The sequence below is a fragment of the Syngnathus floridae genome, chromosome 3, assembly GCF_059516105.1.
Source record: "Syngnathus floridae isolate MCC-2025c chromosome 3, RoL_Sflo_1.0, whole genome shotgun sequence".
NCBI classification, from domain to species: Eukaryota; Metazoa; Chordata; class Actinopteri; order Syngnathiformes; family Syngnathidae; genus Syngnathus; species Syngnathus floridae.
The window spans coordinates 14,563,771-14,588,505 of NC_142415.1; the positions used below are offsets into that span (position 1 = coordinate 14,563,771).

At 38.3% G+C, this 24,735-nt stretch overlaps 1 protein-coding gene across 3 annotated transcripts in view; it reads right to left on the bottom strand.

Moving 5' to 3' along the window:
* The window catches only part of LOC148400706 (CUB and sushi domain-containing protein 1-like), a 276,392-nt gene that overhangs the window by 138,338 nt on the left and 113,319 nt on the right, over window positions 1-24,735 (bottom strand). For all 3 annotated transcript variants that reach the window (XM_088370818.1, XM_088370816.1, XM_088370817.1), the window contains one exon: window positions 23,402-23,514. In XM_088370818.1, coding sequence (XP_088226944.1) covers window positions 23,402-23,514 — 113 coding nt within the window. The remainder of the gene's footprint in view (window positions 1-23,401; window positions 23,515-24,735) is intronic.

The window sequence follows — 24,735 nt, forward strand, 5'->3', positions numbered from 1 at the left end:
ATTGTTAATGTTTGATCAAATAAAAAAGGATAAGGAATAAAAAAGTAATAAGGAAATCATGTTGCTCTTAAAGAATCCCGAGGAAAGTTGGCTGTTTTTTGTTTGTTTTGATCACGTACGTGTGTATCTTAACTGGCCCTAAATTGGTACAATTCAGGAGAAGTCAAGGTGATCTCTGTGGGTGTTATTCTTTTCCCTATGTTAATTTGCAGATTTTATTTCAAAGGAATGACCCCTATTTACTTTTGGTTGAGTGAACATGAGAGGAAAAAAAATCATTCAATACTATTTGCCTTTTTCACCATGTGTGCTGGCACGGATTGTGTTTGGCTGTGGATGATCCACTGTATGATAAGAAAATTGCACTGCCCAACCCAAAATTGCCCCCCGCCCGAAAAAAAGAAAAAATAGAAATAATAGTTCTGTGCACATGTATTGTTTAAGTCTTCAAATAAAAAGATATTAGAGAGCCTTGATTCTAACAGGACAGAGTAATCCGAGACCTTGGTTAAGATTAATGTACTGCAGTGGTCCTTTAAATGATGTACTGTTATTTGTCCTGCTACTGTATCTGCTGCATTTGAGTACGAGTGTGTATTTGCGTGTCACAGAGGAAATTTATTTAGATTAAACTGCATGACCATCTAGTAGCCTATTATTGGTGTTCAGCAGAACACTGTATTGATTAATAACCATTAGAAGCCCCGAGGAAATGTCAAGGTTACAATAAAAGACCAAATGGCCCACAATGATAAGATACTGACCGTTAATGTATTTTTTAAATCAATCATGACATTAACATACATGTTCAACGTACGCAATGAATGTTGCTTTTCATAGCCACATTTTCTTTTCTTATACAGTACTGTGATTTGAGATAGAGTCATTATAGACAGCCTATAAATGATGCTAAAGGAATGAGGGTAATTAAATGTTTCAGATGAAAAAAAATTATAGCCCAAAGCTACAGTCATGTGCCATTACAGAGGAGAACACCTTCCAAGTTGTTTGATAGTAAATTCCATCTGCTGGTCCATTTAGCATATACCCAATGTATTAAGCCTTTAAGACATATCTTAATAAATATAGTAATCCTCTAAATGAAGGATGGATGGATGGATGGATGGATGGATGGATGGATGGATGGATGGATGGATGGATGGATGGATGGATGGATGGATGGATGGATGGATGGATGGATGGATGGATGGATGGATGGATGGATGGATGGATGGATGGATGGATGGATGGATGGATGGATGGATGGATGGATGGATGGATGGATGGATGGATGGATGGATGGATGGATGGACCTCCAAATAATAAAAATAAATAAATAAAACATTTGGGAGGAATGGGGGGAAAAAAAATCTGTGAAAATGCAAATTTGTGCATGTATACAATATAAGGAATTTTTTTCCAAATCTTGGCCATCGGCCTGTGCTCAAAAAAGTATTTTTTCCAGTGTCATTTATTTAAAAATAGGCTGGAATAAAATAAATAAATTCACCAACTTAACTTTTAGAAAACAAAGAGGCATTGTGATAAAATATAACCAAAAGCACATATAACTTGTGAAGTAGAGGCAAATAAACCCTTGGGCCATTAATGAAGAGTCATGTAATTACCTGAAGACGTTGATGAAGTTCCCTCACTAAAAGTTTTGTCGTCCATGGAGGATTCTTCTTCGCTGGCTGCAGGCAAGCTAACATGAGTGTGTCTGCTGCAGGGGCCTGACTCTAAGATTATCAAGCATCACTCTTCAGCTTTTCCATATACTATATTGTGTTTATACACACATTCCCCCTGGTTGTTGGCCTCCTCGGCTGTGCCACTTTGCATTACAAACATTGCTGCAAGTGTTTTCATTTGATTTTTTGAAGTCTAACTAGATTTGTGAGTGCTTTCTGCTTGACACTGTTGGGATTTGCTGTGAGTCACTGTGACTAATATGCCGTGAGAGGTCACGCAGATGCGCTCTCAGGTAGCTTTTGCTCAGATTCATTACCTCCAAAATTGAAGTATTTTTTTCACCGGTATGGACTATTCATATGTTATTTATCCGCATCTTCCTGTCACTAATTGTGTAAGGGAAATATGTTCTTTTTCACATATTCATGGGTGAAATATAAGGTGACTGTAATTTACCGGAGTTTGTGGATGTCCGCATTTTTTCAAACAACACCAGAAACTATGAACATCTAGGAAACATGAAGATGTTTTATTTGCTTTAGGCATTCGGTTTCATTTTAATCGGCATATAAGGATCCAAATAATTTTGGCTTACATTATACAAAAAGTATATTCTCCCACTTCTGGAATAGTTTACTTTCTTGGTATAGATGGAACTTTTCCTACCCTAAGATGTTTGAACCTTGGTAGATAATCACTTATAAGAATCCTCTGGTAGTTGTTTAGTGTCAATATCCCAGTAATTCATTCAAACATACACTCACAAGGCATAATTTACATCTCTTTAAGAATAAAAAAGTGACGGATGGCATCCACTTACACATTCTGACAGCCCATTATGAGGAATGGCCTTATTTTCTTCTTCGAACACCCTCTTCCTGTTTTCTTCTTCAATGCCTTTCCTTCTAGATAGCCCGATGACTTCTGAACAGATTGAATGGAATATTAATTGCCCTCCTAATTTATGTTAATGCATGCTAAACTACATGCTCATCGACTCTCAACGGGCTCGTTACCCAGATCATTTAGAGAAACTAGGAAGACATTCAGTCTGTGTGACCCTGAAGGTTGCCAGTTCAATTCCCAAAGAGCACCTTGTGGGTTTGCTTAGTCTATTTAACCATACATAAAATGGCATACAGATATTTTCCCAAACTGGGTGACATATACCTGTAGGCGCCAATAATCCACTGGATTATACGTGTACTGTAACCACATGCAGAGAAAGACTCCATTCATACAAAATGTCAAACTGCCGCATGTGGAAACCGGAAGAAAACAGACTATCAAACAAAACAAAGAGGTCTGTAAAGTTTCAGACCTGCAAATCTTTTGAATCCTTTCATCCAACGCAACATTTATTGATTTATTTGACGGTGCTGAGGAGAAAACACAGCGTGACATGTCATCGGGGGCTCCATGGTGTGCGTTAAAAAGCTTTACTAATAATTACAGAGCTATCACAAAGGTGTGGGAGGAAAATTGATATTGTTGAAATATGTTTTCTTCTTTTCTTCACTGCACAAAGATATATTTTTTGAACACTGAGGTAATGATCGTAGATAATAAACATATTTTAATTAACTTTTGGTGTTATGCAAAACCAGGCATTTTTATCTTTGTAATCAGGGACATTTTGGAAAAATATCTATGTACTAGATGAAGCCACAGTTGAGTGTCTATCTGGCTTTTTATATTGTTATACAAAACCTGAATCGGTGGACTTGAAAAAAAATCCCTCGGGCCGGATCAGTCTCATAGAGGGAGTGTCATCATGTCCTTGAGCAACACTCTAAACGGCTAATTGCTCTTGATGTACTGTTGATGAGTGGCAGCGCAGTACCGTGAAGTGTTTTGTGCAGAAATATCACCGCTTCCTCTGACAGCCTTCAGAGTGAAGAAGTAACGATATGTTCTACTTAAATCGGCTCTTACTACATCACACATCTCTTAATTAATCAGCCAAGGTGAGACAATTCGGTCCACCTTGAATCATATTCTTTACTTTCCAAAGGTGTGCCAGACAGTTGCTACATGAGAACAGTTTTAGGAAGGCCATTTGTGCTCCCAGTTCACAAGCAGGGAACATCAGGCTATGATTAGAAGAATTTTGTGTCAAAGAACTGGAGTTGAGCCATGACTTCAACCACATCAAACACCTTGAAACAACAGAGATCATAAGAAGGTAGCATGAATAGACAAAAGTCTAAACAACACACTGCACACATCTCTGAGAAAGTCTTCATGTAGAAGTAGTTATAATGTTTACAAATTTACAAAATTGGTATAAGCAAATGCAACAATGGTGTATTTTGTAAAATAGTGAAATATATTATGGCAATACACATAGCCTATTAATGCTATTTCATAGAAATGTCTCATTCATTCTGATGAAATGCCAATCTGCATAATCATACACAAAATATGTTCCATTCTCAGGTCTAATGCAGCTCACAGCAACGCATATACTCTCATTCTCGCAACAAAAGTGCAGTCATGTTGAATTCTAAAAACTGGACCAGAATTTTATAGATATAGATTGCCCTTGTGTGTGCGCGTGCATCAATATGTGCCTGTGTCTGTGTCTGTGTGTGCCTGTGTCTGCACTGTGTTTGATAAGATCAAGCGGCATTGAAACAGAAGGAAGCATCGGAGCGTGACAGTGTTTCTGTTGGGTTTTTGGATGATGGAAGATTTGGAGAAATCCTGTTGCCTCGCAAAAAAAAAAAAACTTCCAGAAGCAAAATAATGGCTAACACTGTTTCATGTCAAATGTCTGAATGCCCTGAATGTGCTGAACAGGAAAAAAAAGACAACAGAATAAAAGGATTGCAGGTGTTAAGATGAGCTTGGTGTGCAACAAATCCACACACTTCCTATTGATTTGTTTTGGCTCATTTCATACTGCAGTATTAAATTTCATGTGAGATTGTAGGACCTTTAGTGTGAACGAGGCTGGTCGTACGACTTTGCACAGCAGTATAAGTGGCAAAGGCCAGTGTACTCAAAATGTTGTTTATTTATTTGTAATTTAAGTTTACATTTATTGGTGCAAGTGGTGATTTGGGCCGAGAGAAAAAAGATCCAACAGATGGCACTGTGGTTCAAAATGTGTTAATTTTTTTTGAAGACTATGACTGTGCCCAACAAATACTTTAGCTACAGATGTTCTTCGAGATACGAGTGACTCAACTTACACATTCTTTAAGATCAGAGGTGTAAGAAATTTGAGCTATGAGAAATTATATACCTTGTACTGTATTTTGAACAACCGCATTAATTTTGTTCTAACGACAATCCATTAAATGCTAACAAACATTGACAAATACGATAGATGGGCTACTGAATAATTTCAACGCTATAAGCCTTAGGGAAAAAATTTTTGAACATAATGGAGTAGCACATGTAAACAATCAACATATCAATAATCATATTGTTTATCTACTACAAAAATCAACTACTATCATCTTAGTTTACTCAGGGCGTTTTACTGAGGAGAGAATTAATGGCATTTCCATGCATCTCACTGGGAGAATGTTATTTGACACTTTGCAAGTTACGAGCGTAGTCACAAATCGAACTCATATCTCACGGTGCAACTTTGATTTTAACATGAGCAAAGTATCACAAGAGGAAAAAAAAAGCAAGAGCCAACAACCTTGACTTCGTAGGAAAACGTTTTGACTACCAGAAACTCATACAAAATTAAAATGCACTGTACGGTCTGATGCTGACCTTTTTGGAATTATGTTTTGACATATCCAATACCCATACAACATACACGGATGGTTTAAATGTTCGGTGCTAAAGCCGTCTAAAAGCAATCATTCATAGAGTGCACGCACAACATACACAAACATGTACACAAACACACATTTAGTGTCTTTGGCCCACTATCATTAGCATACATTTCATATTTTGTATGTTCTACCTTTCTTCTTCTCCTTCTGTCTGTAAATCTTAAATGGACACACACACGCGCACACACACACACACACAAGGCTTGTCCTGTCTTTGGGCTTAAACAGGGATTGTCAGGGAGTCATGCAAGTTTTCAACTCAAGAACGTCAAGCGAGCGCGTCAGATTAAGGCAAGGCTGGCTGGCTGCACTAGATAGCGCAAACACATACGCACACGAGGGATTCTTCGCACATGCACATTTACTGTACATCCACGTGCACTGTCTCAATGACACATGCACTTGCTAAAACCCAGACTGAGTGACACATCAGACAGGAGTGGATGGCATTGAGGAAGAGAAGGGGGAAATTGAGGCACACATCAACAATGTTACCAGAAAAAGAATGTTAAAGGCGAAGCAATAAAGAGAAAAATGAAACACAACCGGGGCCACGATCACTCTAATTAAATAAAAGAGCAAAGCTAATTCTACTCCTGCAGAAAGACTGTATGGGCAATTATGTTGTCAAGCAGTGTTTATGGGAGATGAATTGTAATGATGAAAGTATTGAGCGGTTGCATTAAAGAAAAATTGTTTACAATGTGTTTGCTGTATGAAAGCAGACAATGGTCTTGACTATGATCGTGAAATGTTATGTCCTTTTATCATAAACCCATTACAATTTTCTACAAAAACAAATAGACTGTGATCAACAATAACATCTTTTTTTTTCTCTTGTTATGTTTCTATTACGTAAAAATCAATATGCTGTAAGACTCAAAGTTTGAAATCATTTTGAAAACAATCACCCTACTTTGAAAAGAAAAAAAAAAAAATCCAATATATCCGCTGGTGGTACATAATGACAATAGCAGTTCTCTACACGTGCAAGGATGCGGAAACACTGATCAGTGTGTGTAAAGTTTTGGCAACTTGATATTAGCACAATATTATGTTAAATGAAGTCTGATGACAGTTTGAGGACAACCGGTACTTTTAATCAGCTGAAGGTCAATTTTGTTCTTTTTCCTCCTTATCTGTTAGTATTTTGGCTCTGTGCACAATGTGGCTCATAGAAAACACGGCTCACTGGAAATAACTTCTAAATCCCTCAAATTTCAACGTGAAGGTTTATTTTATTTTTGGTGATGCCATGGGTCTGTGACCTCGTATGAGTCTGCTTGCGAGTGCACAAAAAAATAATTGTCCCCTCATAAAATTAAACCTATCATTGATTGGTTGTTTTTGGATTGATTTTTTTTTCCACAGATCATACTTATGTACTTCTAACAATTCGTAATGACTGTTTTAACACTTCTGTGGCATAAAACCAGGTTGGCTCAGCTCAGCTACAATACGTACGGTACATCTGTAAAAACATTGTCAATCCAAATGAGACTCAGTAAGAAAACAAACATCAAGAAGGTGAATGGGTCCTCTGGATTTTCGTCTCAGAATGTGGCCACGTTAGAGGGACTCATTCTATTCAAGAGGAGATTGCATGCATGAAAATGGACTGCGCGCAATGTGGAGACTTTGCACACCAGTATGACATCATCAAGGGCTCAGGGTAAGCTAATATTGGCTGAGTAGGTACCACGCATTTGAAAAGGGGCATACGGTACATCTTACTTAAGATGCTACGAGCTACGTTAGCTTTTGTTGATATAACTGTGAAGAATGGATGAGGAAAAAATAGCTGAGTTGTTGCACCCACAAAGAAGTGCAAAGATGATTTCAACAAGCGATTGACTGATTGCGACTATGCAAATAACGCTCCAATATATCAGTGGGCCTGGCTCTTTTGCACAGATTCCTGTTAAATGCAGTACTTGACTGCTGCCCACACCACCCACTGATTTAATGTCGGAATATTGAAAAGCTGATAGCAATCTGGTCATTAATATTAACACCTTGCATGCAAGTAGACTAGTTAGTCATCATGGCTTCGTCGCTTCCATCACAGAGCTGATGTGACTTGATGAACAGTGAAAAACACTCATTGTGTCTTTCATAATAATCATATGGTAATTACGATTTTGCTTGTATCGCAAATTTTGAGTTGTGAGTCACCGTGTGTACACCTTGCTTTGCAGACATATGCGTATTTGAATAATTCAAGTTGCGGGTGCACTGAGTCGCATTTAAAATGGACTCGACGTTTTCAGTGGAGCACTTGATTGCTGACCTCTTCAACCTTCTAGATTGAAGTCTGGATAAATCCTCCTTCACTGCTCTGCCAAGCTGAAACTTCCAGAATCATTAATAATGCCAACCATCATTTACGTCAACTTGAGTATTTCCAGACAATCCCATAGTAAATGGAGTCACTTCATCTGACTGAAACTTGTTGCATTTTTTTGGGGAGTGTATTCAGTTTTCTTTTTTTGCAAGCTAATTGCTCTTGCCTCTTCCTCTCTGTCTCCCCTGTTCAGTCACTTTCACCAAGTGGATTGAAATACAGTTTAACAAGTGAAACACTGACATCATGAAGTGTGCAGACAAGAGCAGCCAGTGCAAGTGGAGTGGAAAGTGGAGTAGAGTAGATCCTCTCGGCCTCAGCTGGCAGTCCTTTCTGGACCTTCAACTTCCTCGCACACTTTTACACGTATGCATGCCTTTAATACACACAGTTATATAAAAGACTTACTTCAAACGCTGTGTGAAGCAGAAAAAAAAGGTTAAAATCTCTAAAGTGCAGTCACACATGTTTGCTTCTATCTATTATTTACTGTAAATAATAACAATAATGATAATAAGAATAATAATAATAATAATAAATTCAAGGAACTGGTTTTATGTTTTATTCAAGCATTAGAACAAGTTATTTACTAGCTTGCCTTGATTTCACTTCCCACTACACACAGCGCTATTTTAAGCATCTAAGTTACTTTTTTTTTTTTACGGTCCTGTAACATTCAATGTAGTTTGATTGTTATCTTTGCTTACTCAGTAACTTTGGCAGCAAAAGTCATGGATAGACATCTCTGGTTGCTGACTGGATGGAATTGGATTTGTTGCACGAGCAGGCAGAAAGTAACCAAAGCACCACTGGTATGGTTCCCATATAGACACACAACTGGGGACTGACGTCAGCAAAGGCCACCATTTTTTCAACTACTTTACTTTAACATCAGGATACTATTGGACCCACACAGGAGTGTGTGGGTGCGTGTGTGTGTGGGTGTGTGTGTGTGCGTGTGTGTGTGTGCGTGCGTGTGAGTCCTTGTGAGTCATTGGTACTGAGAGAAAGTGACATTTGTTTGAGCAGTAAATGACCTGTGCTACACACTGGGAAAGTACAACTGGTGACTACACTAACACAAACAGACAGACACAAAATGAATTTCGTGGTAAGTTCTTGAATATGTTGCAAAGGAAAGCACCTATGTAATTATTCATGGATTAGAGCAAATACTGTATATCAAGAATAAAATGCAATGAATGTGAGAGTAGGTATTTTAAAATAATCTTTACAAAATAGTGCAACTATTGTTAGTTTAGCAGTTGTGAGTGGCATGCAGCTTACGTGCTGATATCTTAAAAAACATAAATTCCCTCTAGAACAGAATGTCACACGCACCTAATTTGCCATCATTCCAAAGACGGGAAAAATTATTCAGCATGTTTGTTAAATCCTCTCGCGGATGCTCGTACAGTCACATCACAAAGCAATATTAATATCTGGTTCCCTGGTCGAAGGAATATTGTCTTGCTGAATATTTCCAGCCTTTTCAAATCAGCTGGTGGGCGATGTGCAAATCAGTGAGGACGTAATGTGCAATCAGTAGAACACTTGCATGTTTCTAATTTGGAGAGACGTTCTCGCCAGCTGAGATTGCTGAGATCCGAGAACAGATTTGTGCTAAAACCATAAGGGGAGGCCCCTGAGGGACGCAAGTAGCCATGATAGTGCACATTGACAAGATTATACAATGCGGAAGGAAATAGTGAGCTAATTAAAGCTTATAAAAGGATTATGTGGCATATTTTGCACAAATATTTCTGGTGAGAATGACTTTTGCACTATTGTGTGTCCAACAAATTTGAATTGCAACGGGGATGAGATAAGGCAAGAGAGTGCAGGACACACTCATGCATGCATGCATGCATGTCTCTTTGCCCAGTGCTACCTGGAGAATGTGTGATGGTGTGTTTTGATCAGCTGGTGAGGTGAGCACGCAGTCAGCAATGTTAATGCATCCGTATGGGGATGACCCTCAGGCAGGAGGAAGAGGAAAAAATAGCATGAAGGAGCCCGAGCAAGACAGAAGGCTGAGGAAACAGGAGAGAGCAGGCCGTGTCCAGAGCAACATGAATGCAGTATTTTTAAAAATCCAACTTGGCCTTTCTTCAATGTTATGAACGGATGATAACTTTAAGAGCGTTTGACTTTAATGGATCAATATATATTAACTGAACAGGTTGAAGTGGGAGTTTTTGAATGTCAACATGAAATGTCTTAAGACTACGTTAGGTAAGCATAAGAGTCATAAACCCATTCCTGTAAATCTGCTATTAGAGTTTGACACTTGATTTGTTTTAGTTGACATCTGCTGCTGGAGATGTGTGAGCAAGAGATTAAGTGCATCCATCTTAAATTCCATTTACTAATGTTTTCTGTAAAAATAAAAAGGATGCTTTGAAATGAAGGCCAATCAGTGAGTTGGAACTGACCTCTTCTTAGGTAAGCTGCTCTTTGGAATTGGTGAAATGTAACAAGAAATGTAATGCCAGAGGGATTTCTTGTTATCTGTAAAACACATACCCACAGCCCTTTGATTGATTAGTACAGTGAGTGCTACAAGTAAAGACTCCTCAACTCAACTCCAAACAAGGTGGTAAAAATGACTCATCGTCAAAGAAATGTAACATATAGCACATCTTCAATTCATTAAATGTCGCCGTTGGGCACGCTGTCAGAAAACGAAAACCAGCTATTGCCATAATATGTTAGGCTGTCAGAATGTGTGATTTCTTGAATGTCAAGTTTAAATTAACAGGAACTGTGTTAGCAGAACTTTTCAAATTGTGTATTTCCTCACCTTTACCTGCTGCACAGGTAAGTGCAGGCCAAGAGTGACAAGGGGGAAAATAGTTTTAATACAGGTAATCAGAAATGATATTCAAAAACTGTTGGGTTAGACTAACCTCACACTGCGCTATTGAGTGGCAACACTCGTAAAAAAAAAAAAATTGACGACAGTAAGACTGCTTTCGCAGTCGCTCTTCAATGGTCATGAATGGCTTTCCACTTGCCTTTGTACTAACTTTTTTTATTTTCCTCCGGTTTCGCAGTGTAGAAAAAAAAGAATCCATTCAAGACGCCACAACAAACCACCTGATATTATTTTTGGGTTCCTTTTAGGTTGTGGTGTGGAAGGCAGCCACACAACTGTGATTTTGATGCAGTTGTTTGACATTGTGTTCAGATTAGTGACGTTGAAAAGAAGATATATTTCTCAACATTCTTTTAAAAAATGGCACTGAAAATAGCGGTAGAAATTTGTATATGTATGTAAATATATGTAGATTATGTAAAAATATTCATAAATATTTGAGTAGTAAACCATCACAGTCATTTGAAATGATTCACAACGTTTTCTTCCTTTCATACTACACAAAATCTACATAGTAACGATTACAGCAGAACATGTACCAATAAGACCAAATGACCTTATCTACCTGCCACATGTAGTGATCCTCAAAAGATTGAAGAGACCCATTTGAAGACTGTGACTGGTTGACCCGTGAAATGAAACCTCAAATGGCTCAAATGACTGATTGGCAACACATGAAAATAATTGAACAATACATCATGATTCTACGCTTTTCACAAGCCGTATCCTTTAGCTGTGTATAAGCATAAAATGGCTATAGTATGTAATACATCCTAATCGAAATTTTCAGTTATAGCGCAGAGGCGGTTACATCTCATCTAAGTAGACCTCATTAGTGTCCACCAACTCATGAACTTACCTTTCCTCCTACTTCTATACTATGCATGCACTTCCCGAGCTGAGTCATGATTTTGCAAAAAAAAAAAGAAAATAAATGAAAATAATAACAACTGCATGACCTGACAGCATGAGGACAGTGAGGTAATAAAGTAGGGCTGTTATCTTCAGCCCATTAAGAGTTCCTTGTGAAAATAAACTACTCGGAGATGGAAGACGGGCAACGCGATGAAGAGTGAGTGCTCGGGGAGGATGGCAAGTTACGACTGCTTCGATAATGGATGTAAAGGACAGCGAGAAAGCTGCAGGTTGACAGCAGTTGACTGCCTTTGCTCCACATCACTCGCCTCTCTCATTATCTGCTATTTATTAGATAATGAGTACAATTAAGCCTTTTTTTCATGGTTGTATTAAGCCGAACCCATAACCCAGACAGCATGTGACATCTGTTTGCTGCAGATGTACGGCCTGATAGTGTAAGAGAGCTTTCACGGGGAAATCTTTTTATATTTGGGTTTTTTTTTTTTTCTTATTTCGAACATCTAATAGGCACAGCGGGTGCGAAGGGGGCACAGTGTTAGCTTGCAGCTACAGCAGCAGAAGGCTAGTAAGCTGAAATAAAATGGCTGTTCTTGTCGCCCTCAAGTCCACAAAGTAGTTTTATGATTTGGATTTTACATCACAATGTGTTTGAAAGAGAACAGCTAGGAGTATGAAACTTTTTGTAACTTTTGCGACTTTTCCGTATGTCCTCTGTGCTTTTTGAATTTGTTAAAGCTTAAATATGTATTTTTCCTCAGCCATTAACATTACTTTAATTTAGAATCAAGCACTTGGGTCCTGAACGTGAAATGCAATGCAATTATGCATGTTCTTTCGTAAAAACATCCAACGCCTCTCTCAGGTGAAGAATCATCTCTAAAATGTCAGCCCCATTTGAAGCTAAATACATATTTTATTTTTGTAGACTCCAAAAGGTTATTTGATGTTTTTTTCTTTTTTTTTTTTTCTTAACTCACATTATTCATGCATTACTGCAAGATGCTTATGCTTTCTGAACTGTGCATATATGTTTTCTACACACAAGACTTTTCACATGCAAATCCAATGATTAACATGTGGCAAATAGTCAGCGCACGCTATGTCACATTTTCAGACCACGATTATAATCTGTCTTCATTTACCCTGCTGACAATGTCCTTTTTTTTTTATGTGTTCTTTTTGTATTGCTGCGTAACCTTTACCTCGATTCTCTCTCTCTGTTTCTACTTGTGGCGGTTAGTTGTGTGAGTCTGTGTGAGTGTAGCTTGTCTACAGTGTATATGTCTCAGTGTGCATGACAGTGAGTCCACCTCAGGGAGAAGTATCTGCATGAGTGTGTGAGTGCGTGGGGGGGGTCTATATTTAGGCACTTCTCAAACGGAATGCATCTTGGGAAAAGGTACAAGTTCAACCAAGTGAGAATGATTCTTTAAAAAAACAAGCCTTTTCCCCCTTTTTTCATTCCTAAAAGTCCCAGGTGAGTATTTCGCTCATTAGTAGTAGTTTTCTTCTTGGTCTTCTCTGTGTTCTGTCAAGGAATTGGGTATTTGGAGAAATGCTATTATTGATTTTTTTTTAAATATGTAATATAACATAAAGTGGGGTTTTCTTCCACCAGGCAGCATGGTGGATGATTTGGTTAATTGGTCAAACTTGCAGTCATAGGTTCTGGGTCTTAAGCGCTACTCAATGTTAACATATTCTCCCTGAGCCTGCATTGTTTTGTTTTGTTTTTTTGCCCAGTAACAGTTTCTGTCAACAAACACACTGGCGCCTTGAGATGCAAGTTTAATTCATGAAGTGGCCATGCTTGTGACTCAAAACGCTCATATCATGTATCATTTTTGCCCTTTGAATGGAATGAAAATGCCATTTATCGCTTCAATTCTCTCAAAAAACAAACACAACTAGAAACTAGTTGACTAGAAAAATAGCACACCTTAATACTGTAATTTAGTAAAAAGTACAGTAATGACAATCAAATGAAAAGAAATTAAATTTCTGCGTTGTTTGCGTCAGTTCAATGGATATTGCGCTTCTCCTGTTAACTGTTTTGTAATATACTGATAGATATCAGTATTGATTTTTAAATATGAGCAATATTTGGCTGTAGTTGGAAAAATAGTTAAAACACCTCATTGTGTTGATTGTGTTCAGTATTCTACCCCTGCCTTCTACTTTTCTCTGCAAGCCCTCTTCTTGTCTTTCTCTCTCAGCCAGAAAAGTGTTTGGTATTCTCGGATTGTCTGCCCCTCACTCCTTTCCTCGGCACTCTGCTCTGCTGCTCAGCGCCCTCTTTGCTCTTTTTATTTTTTACTCCTCTTCTCCCAAACACCTTTCTTCCTATGCATCATGATGCATTATGTTCGTTCTCACTGCTTCTCCCCCGTCCGTCTTCCTCGTCTTACCTCCCAACCTGCTTTTTGGCACCCTCAATTTCCATTTAAAGAAAACATTCAGCAGCATTCAGCCCTGCTAATGTGTTGTAGCCTGCATCCTTCCAATGACTGGTTGTTATTCTATGGTGCAAGTCACACATGGCCATCTCATATACATGTGCACGTGCCTTATTATGCATCGCCTGCATTTAATTTTCCGCTTCATCTGCTTTAAGCGAAGCATTCACTTGATACTATACAAAGTCATAATCATATGAAAACATACATGTACCTTCTTGCTCAGTGGAGAGCATTACACGCAGATTAACTTTAATGCAGAAATGCATGATCGGAATTTCTCACGATGCAAAGGAAATGAAAGTGCTCAGTGTGGTGTCGTTTTGTTGTTGTTGTTAAATAGTGAAAGTAATGTGATCAATGAATGGGGGGTTATTTTTTAAAATGTGACTTCGCACTTTGGGTACAATCTTATTTTGCGAGTGTTTGCAAAATATATAAATGAATAAACAAGCGGCCAAATGTTTAATGATGAAATAATCATTTTAGGAATAATGTAATAGGCACAGTTGATTAAGCTTTCACTCTGAACATAGTATAAAATGTTCGGCTCTCTTGTCTTTCATTGCTGGATAGCCCTCTATTAGCTGACACAAGGGAATAAGCTCAATTTGAAATTTGCCATGGGAGGGATGCCCATGATGTCAGATTCAAAATAGATACTTTTTGTAAGCAATCTGTAGCCTGAACTTGATAATAAGACTCTTACGTTGAAGGGGAGTTATGTGTTAAAGATTTAAAGTGTGAGACAGAGCCAGAGTTAGTGAGTGAGAGCCAAAAGAAAAACAACAAAGCAAGCATAGGGAAGAGGAAAGGAACACAGCTTAAATGGTGGAAAGCAAACTTTGCTTCACCGAGATGCCCACGCTGATTTGATAAACTTTGCTTATCAGACAGAGAAACATTAAGAATAAAATGGTCACAGAGATATGAAAACGCTTATCAGTGCCCTCCAATTTCCACGGAGGCTATTTGTAGTCGAGTCAAACAAATGGACAGAATAATAACTAGGGAGCAAACACTAGAAAATACATTCGCTTATTCGACTGTAAACGCAGGGATCAGCAAGTGGTGGCCATTTCATAAATAAATAAATAACTCAAATTATATTGTTTTTTGTTTTAAACATACTCCAAAACCTCTTCAAAACGCTGGTCTACATTCATTAGATGTTTTTCACTAAAGAGGTAAAGGGAGGGGATCCCCAAAACGGGCAAAAATCCAAAATATGAAAAACATTAAAGAAAGAAAAAAATGTCTGCAGAAATGCAAATCCTCGGGTGCCAAACTGCAAATAAGCAGCACTCGACTGTCGTTTTGATAATAAAATTATAATATCACCGTTCACCCTTAGATGGCAGACATGTCTTGTGCTCACAGCGTTATGTGGATTTGGAATGATATGCAGGACAATGATATTAAAATTTCCAGTGATTTTTGGGGGCAAAAAAATGTACAAAGCGAGTTGTTACATTCAATGGAGGTTCCTTGTTTAGTCGTTTAATGGTAGTTTTTACGCACTAAAACGTGCCTTTTCGCTATTTGTCCTTTGACCTAACGTATAAGCCATCCAGCGTGGGGGTCTGTGTGACTTTGAAAATACTATTTCCGGAAGAATATAGCGCAGGGAAATCAATATTAAGACAGCATCTGTAGCTTGACATAATCCCCTTCATGCATCATCAACTTAAGTGTTTAACGACAAGTACGGCATTCCACTCATCTGAGTGGGGGACTTAAGGTTCAGTGCTCCTTTTAAAGTAGGGCCAGCAGCATCACAAGGCGAAATCGAGGCCTGCCTGGGGTTTTGAATCAATGAACCAACCTTGAACCCAATTGCCAGGCCATGAATGAGGCATTATCTGTTTCCTAAATGAACAGTTATATCTTCTTTTTTTCCTCACTTAGAATTCCTCAACAGAGGGCTAACGCGCATCAGTGACTACATTGTTAATAGCTAAAAGAAATTGATGTCATCTGACTTAATCGATGGCTGTGTGATTGTTCCCTTTCTATGAATGTCACACAAACAACAGAATAAATTAATTTACAGTTAATAAGCTTCCCTATGTTCAACACAAGATGTGGCGCTCCCTTTTGATATTCAGCACCGTGCTATAAATAAATCATGTGGTACCGCTACGCTTTGTGAGAATCTTAGAAGGGTAATTGGACCAATTAATGTTTCACACTGAATGAATTTGATTTCCTTCTCAGAAGAGTTGATAGCTTAAGGTGCATTTGGAGGAGGTGCTCTGGAAATGCAAAATTCTTTGGCGATTGGAAAAAATCTTTTCATAATAAATTCAAGAAGTCATGCATTATACACGAGTAAGATTCTATGTACGTATTTATTTGTACATAGTAGCTGCTTGTTGACAGCAATGAATGAATTTGAAAATAGATGGCCTATCATCGGAGACGTCAGCCTATCCTCATCATCTGTTATGAAATATATCATGATTGATGTAAAAGACCACCAGTCATATCCACAACTGTCAAATGGGTCACCTCATATAAAGCAGAGCACCTAAATGCACTCGGTCCAAGGAAGTTGCCCACCGCCACTGGTGTGTTATTGTGATGGATTAAATGCAGAATTTACAGTGCATGTAGGATGCATGTAAATGACAAGAAAACAGTCCTGACACAAAGTATAAATGGGTTAATAATATCAACTTTGGAAATAAACTTTTCCTCTCTTCCATAAAAACAGCACTTGTGTGCGAGTGAGATAAACAGACATGGAGAAAGAGGGTAAGAGAGATAGACTCAAAATGGCGGTCACCTTTGGCCTCACACAGCCACACACATACCATGTGCATACATCCAAACACGCGCACATAAACACACACAGTTGGACGGTTGACATTGCAGCTTTGATCGATGAAACTGACAACTGCTGGCGCCAAAAAACAACACTTATGTGACACGCCCACCTTCCCCGCACCCCAGCTCCCCATGCAGGGCATCCCACAGTGTCGCAGTCGATATGGTTTAGTGCCGCAACTATCCACTGGCACAGCCAGATATAGACACACACAGTTCGACAAATATGCGGCGTGATCTGATCATCAAAGTTGTCAAATCCCTTTGTACTTTTCCCCCTCAGCTTTAACGATCTGTTTGCGCCAAGAAACGCCCCCTGCTGACTCCGCTGGCTTGCAAAACACTTCTAGACTTAGTGTCCAGCATACTTACATACATACAGCAAAAGCAGCAACCAAGTTGGGTGTGTTTATTTAACACTAACACTCACATCTAACACTGGACTTATGGTTCAACTGATTTTTTTTCTGCCAGCCATTCAGATATGCATCACGATAGCATAAGGCAGGTGTTATTTTTAGCGGGTATACGGTCCCCTCTAGTGACTATTTTTTGAAATAAAGCCACGAGTGATAATGCCATCAATGGTCTTCATGTTAGCAACACTCTTATTTCCTGCACAGAAGAAGGATTAGGGGGATTTGCCCTGATAATGATTTGGGAGTCCCAACTCGAAATAGCACACTGCTGGAGCTTGGACTCAAAATGTCAACACACGAGAAAATAGGGAAAAAATAGGTACACCGGAGACATGTTTTTGGTTTTTTTTTGAATGTTCATTAGTTAGTGATGTAATACAGTAGTGCCGCAAGTTTGATTTGTCACTTGACCTCATACAAGATTCAAAACAATAGTCTTGGGAGCGGCATGCCTTATTGGTAGTGGGGTCATCTACCAACCCAGAGCTGTTATGGATTATTGATAGCCTTTGAATTAGGAAATGTATACTCTTATACTCGATAATACTGTGTGTGTATGTTCAACAGTCATTCCAGTTTCTCTCATGGCCCCTTCAAAAAAAATTGTATGACCCCCTCCTCCCCTGACGAAGAGATTTTCCGAAACATAAAAATGCCCAACGGACAATACACCCTGGACTGCTCACCAGTCAATCAGCGGGCACATGGATAGCCAAGCAACCATTCACTTACGATCACATTTATCCTATGACTAAACGGGTACCTATGGCTATGGAAAACAAAATAAAAGGATTATGATTAAAAAAAGAACAAAAATGCAATCGGTAGAACCAAGACAGTCTCGAGAGAGGCATACTGGGCATAACTTATCTGGACAAACAGAAGATAAAAATGGAATTAAGAAAACATAGAGATAATAGCACAGACGGGAACACTCATTGCCATCGCCACATAATGTGAAATCGTATTTAGTTTGCAGCGTCCCAGTTGGAGCAGGTACAGTAATCCTTTCCACTTGATGTAATCTAGTAGGTACTGCTATTTTGGTTTATAATGTTCAAATGGGCTCAGATCGATTCTTTAAAGAAACTCCAAAGTGAATTCAACGCTTTGTTTTTAACACACAACTCAAATGGTTCTACCTTGTTGGAATGTGTGCCTTAGAGTTTCACTCACATTTGTATGGGATTGCATTCTCATCCACTCGCATGCATCAAAACACCGATCATATGATGTTTACAGGCAACCACTTGAAAGCGTTAATATCATATTTGTACAGATGACCACTTGCATCACTGCGCGCCCTCCCTCCGGTATTCCCTCAACAAGCTAATCAAGAACAACTCCAAATGAATTTATTTTCCCTCACACAGATGGAGGCTGTGCTGCTGCTGACAAATCTACAAGCTTAATAATTCTCCTGCCTAATGAAGGTTGTCGCCATTGCAAATCGTTGAAAGCTTGACATAGAAAAGTAGCACCGGTACTTGAAGAATGTTTGGAAGGAGTCAAGGCAATAATTGGGTCACTTTTAGAATTTGTGTGTAAGAATGTCAATTTTGGGATCATTTTGCCTCTTTTTTTGGTCTAAGTCACTAAAATGTCTGCAACAATTGGATTTGCAGAAGAGGCAAAAAAAAGCATCACACTTTTAGTTTTTTAGTAGATATCGGACATTTTTTTTTTTTTGATTGACAATGCTGTCATTATAAATAGAAAGCTCATGTTAAGGTCAAACCACCTTTGGCAGGCTCAAAAGAGGAGAACAGTCAGCAACTGAAATGTCACAAGAAGAACACACAAGTGACAGTCAAATTAGAGTATTAGGAATTCAAGTCACGGCTAAATATTTTGCCACGTAATCAAATTATGAACTTGAATCACTTTGAATCAACTTTCAATGTAAACTGGACCAGTTTTAAGTTGCTTGACCAATGTTATAAAGTGAGCAATATTTAGATTATTAATTGATTTTAGTTTCTCCTTAACCAACCAAACCCAAAGAAATGTGTGCAATGAAAGAAACAAAGAAAGATTGATACTGACAGAAATCACAGTTAGGTGATGTTTGGGATTCATGACAACAATGTGACTTCAGCAATAGCAAAGCATGTTTAAATATTAAAATATTAATAATTGATGCTGTGAGGAACGGCAAACCAGAGACTATACCTTGAATAGAATAAGGTTGTATCATGTGAAACTATTACCAAATATCTTCGTTAGAAAATCAAAATCAGGCACTATTTTTAAATATAACATCCCATGCATTGTCCATAGTTGCCAAAATATACATTAAAGTCGTGCAAACGTTGGACATTGATTGCTGCACTTTGAGACTGGCTAAGATGAAAGTCTGAAAAATAAAGGCATTACCAACAAAACAACTTGGCTGGAGTCTTCAGGGAAAAAAAAAAAAAAAACTACAAAGCTTGTCTCGTGTGTAACAAACATGTCGAAAGACCCAAATTCCCACAGCAAGAAACTACGATCCTTCTGCATTGAGAAATCATGACTGCAAGAGTTGCCGATTGCTAGCGCAAAGCTGTACATCAAGACGGCCTCATTTGGAAGCTGTTCCGAGTGGGTGTTTATGAGGCCAGACTCAGGAAACAAAGTGAATACTGTAACGAGTAATTGGGGGAAAATAAAAACACACCCGAGACTAACGTACACAGTTTCCATAGTTTTTAGTTTTCTTTAGTTTTATAAGCATTTGTAAACACTTATTAATTGATCATCAGCTATTTTTTTTTTTTTTGGGGGGGGGGGGGGGGTGTACTGTACTGGACCTGTACAAGTGGAACAAGTGTCTCTGACGTGTTTTTCTTCCATCCTCTCTTTGTTTCCCTTCTATAGAATTTCCAAAGCGAATCCTAAGTAATCTTCATCAGTCATTCGTGTTTGCATGCACCGTATGGGTGTTTGTGGAATATGTTGCAGCATATCTGTGTGTAAATGTGTTTCATGACCAAAGCCCCTTTAATGGGCTTCCAAGTTGTGGTGCGTTCAGGTCCCTCAACAGGAGGGAAAAAATGAGCAACAAATGGAAGGAATCAAACAAAATCTACATGTGGCTTAAAGAAAGATGAATAGAAGGTAGATGAGATGAAAATAAAACAAAAAGTAAAATAGATAAGAAAATAAAGAGCTTTTCCTCTTCACACCAGTGATGACCCCACCAAGAATTGCACCTCCTACAAAATTATTGATAATTTGTACTTCCTGTAATAATCTTGACTAATTCAAGCAGCTTTGTTCAAATGTAAAATGAGAAAATGTCCTTTATGGAGACGCTCAATTAAATCACATTTGCCCATTCAAACAGTCAGGCCAATTAGACATTATTTTAGAATGAGATATTAATATCCTTCCTCGTGTAGTTGAACACAAGGAATGTGTTTAACATAAGGGAAATAATACAATAGTAAGTTGTGACTCACCATGGTTAGCACATCTGCCTTACAATTCTAATATTTGCTCTGGCCCTTCATTTTGTATGTTCTCACGATAGCAGACTCGTGTGTGAATTTCCATTTTTGTTGGCTTCCATGAAGTGTGAACGGTTGTTTGTCTGGCAACCAGTTCAGGGTGTACCTTGCCTTTCTCCCAAAAGTCAGCTGGAACAGGCTCCAAAGAGGACAAGCGGGATAGAAAATGTGATAATATGTGACCCATTTAAAACTATTTTGGTCCATTTGGGATTCTGCAGAAATGTGTCCTGTGTGAAAACAGCTTTTAAATTACCAGCAGCACAAATAATGTTGCAAGTTCCACTTTCAGTGTTGGACGGTCCTGGAGCTGCCTTTGCACTTTTACATTGCAGCATTTAACAAATGCTCAGGGGAAGTTCTGGCACTGGTTCTTGTTGTTAAAGGACAATTTGAAACTCATTTGAAACCAGGCAATGTTTTACTAAAAACACGAAATGCAACATATATGAAGTTACAAATGAGCATGATCTTATTACATTCATTCAGTTTTAATCATCTGAGTGTTTTATTTGAAAAGAGATGATGAGCTAAGGGAGGAGAAGATTGCGTGCGACACAAATCCCCATCGGATCTTTACATCATTACATCAGGATACAAAATTGCTGTTACTATTAGGTTTGATGTTGGTGATGATGGTGATGATGATGTTGAGAGCATTTCCCCCTTCTGATCTATAAATATTAAGTTTTCTCCCTCATGTCTGATTACAGACAGATACAATCCCATCCGTGCGTCCTCATGCTCCCCTCATGTTCCCAGTGATCTCACTTCTCATTTTAAATGTCTCTATTCACACCTCTCTCCTGCTGCTCTCCTCTGGCTTTGGGGCCAAATTAATTGATGATTATCTTGACTTTGCTGGGCTGGTTTGCAAACTTGGCTTTTTATCAGTGAGAGATTGCTTTCCATTACTTACGGCTTCGTTTAGCGCACTCATCCTTAAACTGTACCTCCCCCCCCCCCCTGCAGACTATGTTCCTCTTCGAGACTTCATCTATTAGCAGTGTGTGAACACCGCTAATTCAGTTTGGTCTCCTTTCATAAAATCATAGTCGTGTTTAACTTTTGTCGAAACTAGAAAGGCACTCAGTTGAGGCGTAAATGGTGGCTAGAATATCAATGCAAAAAAAAAAAATCCTGGAAAAGAAGTTTAAAATTAATATTTTATTTGGTGTTAAATATAGTATAAAAGTTACTTCGATTCATGTACTCAAGTAACTTTTTGAATATATAGTACTTATTAGACTAGTTTTAGTGCAACAGGTAGGTTTACTTGAGTATTTTGATAAAGAAAACTCTACTTTCACTGTGTTACATGGAACTGCTTTGCACTCATTTGCTTGCGTAATCTATTTTGGTTTGCAACCTAACGTGTCACATGATGTTGAAGCACACGGAATCCGCACCGCCCCACTCGGATACAAAGATTTCAAAGCGAGTCATCAATGTAAAAATATGACTGAAATCTAATTATACCTTAGAGACGAACTCCAGATTTAGGAAAATCTAATATGTCATGCTCATCAGTGTCGACCTGCATATACAGTCATACTGCATATATGGTTATTTAAGGTTTCTTTGATATTTGGAGCTCATTATTAATAGATGGACTCCTGCTCTACAAGCATGTGTCTGTGTACATGCATTTGTAAGTGCCCCCAAAAGGTCAGACCCAGGCTTTGCGTGCCAGCAGGCACAATCAATATCAAACAGTGTTGCTGCTTGCATAGAGAAGGGGGTCAATGCACAACAAGCACCGGCACTAACCGATGCACACCTTAGTGCATAAGTAAACGACAAGATAGCCTTACATTTACACAGTGTAAACACTCACGCCAACTCCAACTGATACTGGGCAGACCAAGACAGCAGCGACGATATGTGAGTCGCCTACACACCATCATTAACACGGGCAGCTTTTCTCATAAATCACAACCGAGGCTCACTTGAATCCACCGCCCAGGAAAAATATAGCCCAGTCAACACGAGATGTTGCCCATTGATTTGTCTGTTTCAAGGACTGACAAACGCTATAGCTAATGTAGGTCTCACTTTTTTTTTAATTTAAAAAAAATTGTAGGAGGATTGCAAAATATATATATTTTTTAATATAATGAATACAGTACATATTAGGATACCCTGCCATACTGGCTCATTATCATTGTCCTGCCATATCATGTCATGTTTACTGCTTGCTGTGTTTCTACCTCATAATATGAGACAGTTCCCAGTTCACAAATAGATAAGAACTTCAAGGTAACATTATTGCTTTCATCTACTGTCGTTATAGTATTATTGGTCTCCGTTGTTTTTGCTCTGTTCTGTTTTCTCTTTGTCATTCTCCCCTCGAACCGTGGTCTGTCTGACTGCATAGCCAATAAACAACCACAGAAATAAAATGCTTATTGGAAATTTAGCCTTGGCATCATTATCCCCATAAAAATTTTTTGTATTTACTGTATGCTATTATCATATTGTGCATCTGTACCTGTTGTAGCCTTGTTTACTATGGTATCAACTATAGGTAACACTTGGTTGCCTTTTACGATAATCGGAAAAAAAATGCAATCCAGTTGGAGTAATTTCAACACACGTGAAACGTGATCTTACCTTCATAGACAGCTTTGAAGCCCTGTGCACTGACAGCGAAATCAGTGGTAAACCACAAGGCCAATATAGATCCGGTGCTGACGATAGGAGAAGGCAGCATGAACCCAGACAACCTAAGAAACACAGAGTAAAATGTATATTAAAAAAATAGTTTCAACACAGCAGGGTTACCCCAGAAAACAATTTGCAATTTATGAGCTAGATGAAAGTAGGACATTGTGATTCTCTAGAAATGTGGGAAACACTGGCAGAATTTATAGAAATATTGCTTATTGACATTTAATTCTATGTTGAGTGTGAGAAATGAACAATATTGTCAGTGTCATCAAGTAAATGAATATAATTAATCAATGATAACATTATTACATGTTGTTTGAGCATGTTTTTATTTCTAAGTGAGCAGCAGACTATTAGCTCTTCTCATTAACCAGCGCCCAAGATGTAGCTTTCCGTTCCAAAACGTTTGGTGGCCCATGGTGTCAACTATTTGGGCTTTGTCTGTTCAGCAACTGTGCTTAAAACCCACAGACGTGCTGGTTAAGTATGCCATGACCTTTTGTCCTCTGTTCACCAACTTTTTGGCTTAGTCTTCCTGTTGTTTCCTTTGAAAAACCAAACACTAAAATCTATTAGCCACCCCTAAGATGCACAGAATTAAACAGTAATTAAATGGGTTTACATTTAACATTGAATGCACTGTTTAATGATGCTACAAATTCAATCTCTGATACAAAAATATGAGTTTTAGTCTGTAATGGAATCTGTAATGGCCTTTTTAAGATTAATTAAGAGGTGACGACTGAATGATTGTGGGAGCAGAACGGAAATGATGCAGAGATAAGAAACAACAAAACTGAGAGGGCTGACTAAAACTGACTGCCTGGATAATAAAGTAAATGACCATAGTCAATGAAAAATTTTTATTATGGTTATTTAAAATCAAACTCTCATACAATTTTTGTGTCATATATTTCCATTGAATCACACCATTCAAATGTACTAATAGCAAGGTTAGATATCAAAAGCAAATCAAATGAATGTACATGGGAACGACATTGAAGCTGGAGTGAAATGCCCTTGTTGGAATTTTTCTAATCACCAGATAAATGATTGCAAACTGTCTGCATTCACTTGCCACTATATTGAGCATACTTCCTTTGCAGAGCAGTGCAAAATTGCTGTCATAAGAAAACCAATAATTCTCAGTTGTTGATGAATATTATATCTATCCGGTCATATGACTGTACGGTTTCCCTATAAACATATTCTGTGCTTTTGTAAAAAAAAAAAAACTACATTTCTAGCTAGTAGATAGCGCTGCATACGCACGCACC